Source organism: Cervus elaphus, chromosome 24 (genome assembly GCF_910594005.1).
Source record: "Cervus elaphus chromosome 24, mCerEla1.1, whole genome shotgun sequence".
NCBI classification, from domain to species: Eukaryota; Metazoa; Chordata; class Mammalia; order Artiodactyla; family Cervidae; genus Cervus; species Cervus elaphus.
In genome coordinates this window covers 27,042,131-27,047,922 of record NC_057838.1, presented here as the reverse complement: position 1 = coordinate 27,047,922, position 5,792 = coordinate 27,042,131, and the positions used below count along the sequence as shown (strand labels likewise).

At 47.8% G+C, this 5,792-nt stretch overlaps 1 protein-coding gene across 2 annotated transcripts; it reads left to right on the top strand.

The window, feature by feature from the left end:
- On the top strand, nt 1-4,777 carry LYZL4 (lysozyme like 4). 2 transcript variants are annotated; one of them, XM_043886612.1, is made up of 5 exons: nt 1-199; nt 1,178-1,338; nt 1,443-1,592; nt 2,256-2,334; nt 4,526-4,777. In XM_043886612.1, the coding sequence occupies exons 2-5, from the start codon at nt 1,200-1,202 to the stop codon at nt 4,593-4,595; spliced, it is 438 nt and encodes a 145-aa protein (XP_043742547.1). In that variant the 5' UTR covers nt 1-199; nt 1,178-1,199; the 3' UTR covers nt 4,596-4,777. The 2 variants fall into 2 exon arrangements, with proteins under 2 accessions (XP_043742547.1, XP_043742546.1); XM_043886611.1 differs by lacking the exon at nt 1-199 and adding an exon at nt 671-730 and having other exon boundaries at nt 1,124-1,338; nt 4,526-4,595.
- The last annotated feature ends 1,015 nt before the right edge of the window (nt 4,778-5,792 follow it).

Here is a 5,792-nt window from a genome sequence, read left to right as displayed (position 1 = left end):
AAAAGATTCTAGAAAAGCAGGTCAGGAAGAAGGACTTACGGTTTGGAAGCTCTTGAGCGAAGGTGAATGGGTTATCAAGGCAGTGAAAAGTCCAGAGAACAGAGTGTAGATAGAGCAACTTTCCTGCAATAAATGAAAGGCTGCCGCAGTGGCTGCTCTCCCCTTCCTCTGAGGAGGCACCAAGGGCCTCGGAAGAAGGGTGAGTGGGTGTATCTTGGGCAGGAACTGGGACAGGCAGGATGATCCCTGGCTGCAGGAGATGCTTATCAGCAAACTCACTTACTGCTCATCCGATGACAGTTCTGTTGGGAAGAAGAGGTTTTTGTTTATTCATTCATCCATTCACTCATCAAAGATTCACTGTGGACCTACTGTGTCCCAAGGTCTGTTCTGAGTTCTGAGGATAAAGCAGAGAGCAAGACAGGCCAAGTTTCTGCAAGCCTGCTGCTTATACTCTCACAGGGGAGGTAGACAAATGAATGAATGAACAAGGACCTTTCTGAAATTTACATATATTATGAAGAAAACAGAAGCAGCTATTTTCGTGATAGGGCAGTGGGCAGGTGATCCTATTTGAGTTGGTGAGCTTGTTTGAGCTGAGACTGTGAACAGGAAAGGGCAGGCTCTGTGGTGGTTGGGGGAAATCATGGTCTAGGCAGAAGGAAGAGAAGGTGCAAAGGACCTGTGGTAGACATAAGATGGGCATGTACAAAGAAAGGAAACGTGCAAGGTGAATGTGATGGTGTGAAGGTGAACGAGGGGAAAAGAGGTGTGAAAGGAGAGGCTTTGTGAGGCTAAGGGACTTCTCTGCCATTTCCAATGAATCAGTGGCACGTCTGGACTGGACCAGGTCTCCCTGTGAGGACAAGAGAAAAGGTCCCTGGAGTTTTGTTTGTAGAAAATCTGGGGTCAAGACAGTGTAAAGGTTAAGGCCACAGCTCAGAATTTGTATTCCAGAATAAAAAGCAGTGGTGGAATAATCCAATATGACAGTGGCCATTGTGCTAGTCACGGCGGGACTCTGATGAACTGAGTATTGTGGTTAAGTCAGGAAGGCCTCGCCCTTATCTGAACATACTGAGTTGTATACCCCCTGACTCACAGCACCCTTCTCTTCTGCCAGGGTCCCTGTGATCTCAGTGGGGATTGTCTGTGACTCCATCCTCTCACTTAGCAGCCAGCACCCTGAGCTGGGGAAGATGAAGGTGTCCATGGTGCTGTCTCTCATTGGGTACCTGGTGGTTCCAAGTGACACTGCGGTTCTGGGGCGCTGCGTGGTGGCTAAGAAGCTCCATGATGGAGGCCTGAGTGATTTTGAGGGCTACAGCCTTGAAAACTGTGAGTGGCCCCTCTCAACCCTCCTCCTCACCTCTTTAACCACTAGCTCCTTTCTAGGCTTCCCCAGTGCTCCTCTGAGCCACGCCCTGTCTGTTCCATCTCAGGGGTGTGCCTGGCTTATTTTGAGAGCAAGTTCAACCCTATGGCTGTCTATGAAAACTCGCGCAGTGACTTCATTGGATATGGCCTCTTTCAGATCCGCAACCATGACTGGTGTGACCACGGCAGGAACCGCTGCCACATGTCTTGCTCTGGTAGGTCCCTCCCTCCTTCCGTGCTGGGGGCTGTGGAGGGTGGAGGGCAGCCACATTGAGCTCAGAGGGCTGTTTTCCCCGTGACCAGAGTTAACAAGTTTGGAGCTGAGAGGAGGAGGGCCTGGCAGAGGCTGGACTGAGCCAAATCCAGAGTGGGGTCTCAGGAGGCTGTGCTGCACTGCCAAGAGTCCACAGGGAGAGAGAGATGTGGGCTTGGTGGCCTGGGATGCAGCGATGGAGACTCATGTCCAGATGGGCAGAGGAGGAGGCAGGGAGGAGCATGAGGGGTGAGACCAGGCAGCTCTGGCTAGGCCTAGTATAACTGACTCTCTTCCTCAAGGGGAGCAGAGGCTGCCACTTTGACAGGCAGAAGTGATCACTGGGAGAAGACAGGCCTGTGATGTATATCTCATAAGAAGATGATGTGTGTTTATCTCCAGAATCCAATGGGAGAAACATTCAACTATCTGTAGCAGAGGTGGTATGGGGTGTTGTGATGAAAATATGGTAGAATAGATATTCTGAAAAACCCTCCCACTAGATAAAATGTAAAAAAAGAAAAAAAACCCTCTCTAACCTGAGCTCCTGGTAGCTCCCTTGCTATCACTCTAACTTAGCTGCCGAGTGGTGACGTTGTATCATTCCACTTCATTTTCTTCACAGCTTTACTGAATCCAGATTTAAATAAGACAATCGAATGTGCCAAGACAATTGTAAAAGGGAAAAGAGGGATGGGAGCATGGTAAGTAGCCTGTGTTCCTGACTTTCACCCACACATCAGGTCCCATTAGTTTGTGACTTTTGATGGGTGGTGGTGGTGGTTTAGTCGCTAAGTTGTGTTCGACTCTTTGTGGCCCCATGGACCATAGCCTGCTAGGCTCCTCTGTCCATGGGATTTCCCATGTGAGAATACTGGAGTGGGTTGCCATTTCCTTCTTCAGGAGAATCTTCCCAACCCAGGGATCGAACCCACATATCCAGCGGTGCAGGTGGTCCCCTACATTGCAGGCGGATTCTTTACCACTGAGCCACCAGGGAAACCCGTCATGTTGCTTATGTGCTAGAGAACACACAGAGAAGGAAATGGCAACCCACTCCAGTGTTCTTGCCTGGAGAATCCCAGGGACAGAGGAGCCTGGTGGGCTGCCGTCTATGGGGTCGCACAGAGTCGGACACGACTGAAGCGACTTAGCAGCAGCAGCAGAGTACACACATCACCTAGGAAGCCTTCTCTCACTGATCTTACTTTGACTACATTTGAAATTAACACATGAATGTCAAAAAATCTGAAATGGATGAATTTATATATGCTGATACGTTCATTCATTCTAATACTCATCGGTCAGATATTAAGTGATCACTCATCCCATGCAAGGCACTAAGTCAGGCATGTAGGTTATACCTGAGCAAATGAAACCAATCCCCACCTTTACAGGATTTATAGGGCAGTGTTGCTTTTATGTGTCTCATATATTTCCTAGTTAGATGTGTAGCGACCAAGATGGAGCCAAGATTAAGATGAAAGTTTGTAAAGAAATCAAACCATGTTTTTCTCTCTGCTGGAACAGTATCCAGCACAAAATAACCTACATTAAGTTTTTGTTAAATAAATCATAGAATAGAATCATCATTTTTTAAATACTTAACTGTTAGTCCTTCTTGAAACTTATGTTGATACGAAAAGTGAGATAAGGAATCCAGCTTCGTATTTTTCAAATGCTAGTCGGTAGTCTTGACACCACTTCTGCCTTAACCCGTTTTCTCACTAATAGATTGCATTTTAAAGAGGGAATCCTCTTGTTAATGTTAACTGTCTTCTGAGTGTTTGAAATATCTTGCATACATAGTCTTGACTTTCCACTTAATTTGGAAGCTTGGCTGGCCCCCTAGGGTAAGCACTAATGAGATAAAATATCTTTGCCGTGTGGCACTAAGTAGAAATGAGTTGGCCCAGGCTGATCAAGTCTTCTCACTTACTCAGAATTCCCAGCGAAGTGAGCTCTTATTAAGTTAATAAGCTGCAGTGGCTTTTCCAAAGCTCAGGTCAGGCTGCTCTGTGAGGTTGGTGTGGACAGGATGGGAGAGCACCCAGGCCACCACTCCTTCCTCCTCAACGTCCTCAGGAGTCCCATCTGCAATGCCTGCTTGGGGCTAAGGAGGCTGCTGTGATTTCTGAAAATATGTCTATGTGCTCACCCTGCTGCCTTGTAGCCACGAGGGGCCAGGGGACCCCAGCCGCTGTTCCAACTGTGGGACAACCTACCATGGAACCTCACACCTGACCAAGGGATGAGATGAACTAACAGGACGTCTAATGGTCTGCAGCTGGCCTGCTGACTCCAACAGCTTCTGGGATAAGAGAGGAGGACATGGGGTCTGGAAGCTGGCCAAGGGGCTGGGAATAGCAGGGTCATGTTTAAAGGCACCAGGAGAAAAGGCAGAGAAACTCAGTCCAGCTGACCTAGGCAGGGTCGAGGAGCTGGAAGGAATTTTGGAAGGTGAAGGGTGAAACAGGTGCATGGAGAGCTGGCCCTGGCTTGGGGATGGGGTTTCCATTTCAGAACTAGAATCTGCCAAGTACTCATCACACATGTCACAGAACTTCTCCGATGCTCCCTTCAGGGAAGTTAAAAATGCCTTGTAGGACTGGAGAAGGATTTCACAGTTCACAGCTCAGCCTCCCCATCTCACAGTGTGGGGTTTATGAGAAAGGGGGTGTTGTATAGCGGATGGAGGGAGCACCCGCGCTCATGCCTGCGAGAGTTGGAGGAACCATGGAGAGAGACGTACTTGGGATGCACAAAAGCCTTCAGAACTGTGCCCACTCAAGTGCTCCAGGCATCAGGCAAGGGGTGTAAATGGGCCAGCGGGGGCTGAGCTGCAATGATAGGGAGCCCCCTCTGGTTCACTCTCCCCGGCCTTCCTCCCTCTAGGCCCTCTTGGACTCTCAACTGCCAGCACTCTGACACTCTGGCACGGTGGTTGGACGGATGCAAGCTGTAGCTGCTGGGAAAGCCGCTGCCACACTTGCCGCTGGCATCTTCCTAGTGGAGAAGCTGTCCTGCTTCACTGCATTTACTCATCCTGTTGATTATCCCACCGCAGGATGCTCCAGAGGGAAGACGGCAAAAGTTTGCTTTATTTGGGGATGCAGGATACAGAATAAACTGCTATTTATTCAACCTAGCCCAAAGGGCTCTGCTTGTCTTACTCTACTGTGATTGTTATGGTGGACATCATTATTCACCATTATCATGCTTCCTTATTGTTCCTTATTCCTTAATCTCAGGTGAAGGACTTCCCCCTCCCTCCAAACACTAATTTCTGCTTCCCAAGTAGGCAGATGATGGTACTATTTTTTTATTTAAAACAAGTTTTATTTATTTTGACCACACCCTGTGGTATGTGGGATCTTAGTTTCCTGACCGGGGATCGAATTTGGCCCCCTGTATGGGGAGCATGGCATCTTAGCCACAGGGAAGTCCCTTCTTGCACTTTTAAAATTAAACAACATACATTTAATAGGTAAAACTTGGAGAGTACAGAGTCATAAAGAAGGAAATTAAAAATGCTCGTCGTCCCCCCACTGGAAGCAGTTTTCATTACTGTTACGTAGACACAGCTGAGGGCACCATGCAGTAGGGATGGTTAGTGTTAGTCTGTTTATACGCCCTTTCCTACTTCAGGGTGGATGTAGGCATTTTTTTTTTCCATATAAGCTTGAACTCCTACTGTGTACACAGTTCTGTATCTTGCTTTTTTTTGCTTCATATTTTGTGGTCTAACATTTCCAAAATTGAAGGCAGGAGGATAAGGGAATGACAGAGGATAAGATGGTTGGATGGCATCACCAACTCAATGAACATGAGTTTGAGCAAACTCCAGGAGCTGGTGAAGGACAGGGAAGCCTGGCGTGCTGCAGTTCATGGAGTAGCAAAGAGTTGGACACGACTGAGTGGCTGAACAACTACAATATTTCCATGACTTAGACGGGGATCCCAGCACCGTTTTTAACAACTGCATGATCTCCATTTAGTGGACAAACTATAATGTAGTTTACACACGACTTTTTATACCCCCTCTTGTTACTCCATTCGATCTATACAAGAACAAAACAAAATGATGTGACTGAATCATGGCCACCTGAAAGTCAGGCAACATGGAGAGCAAGTCAGCCCTTCCTTTTGTTTGCATCCTGGT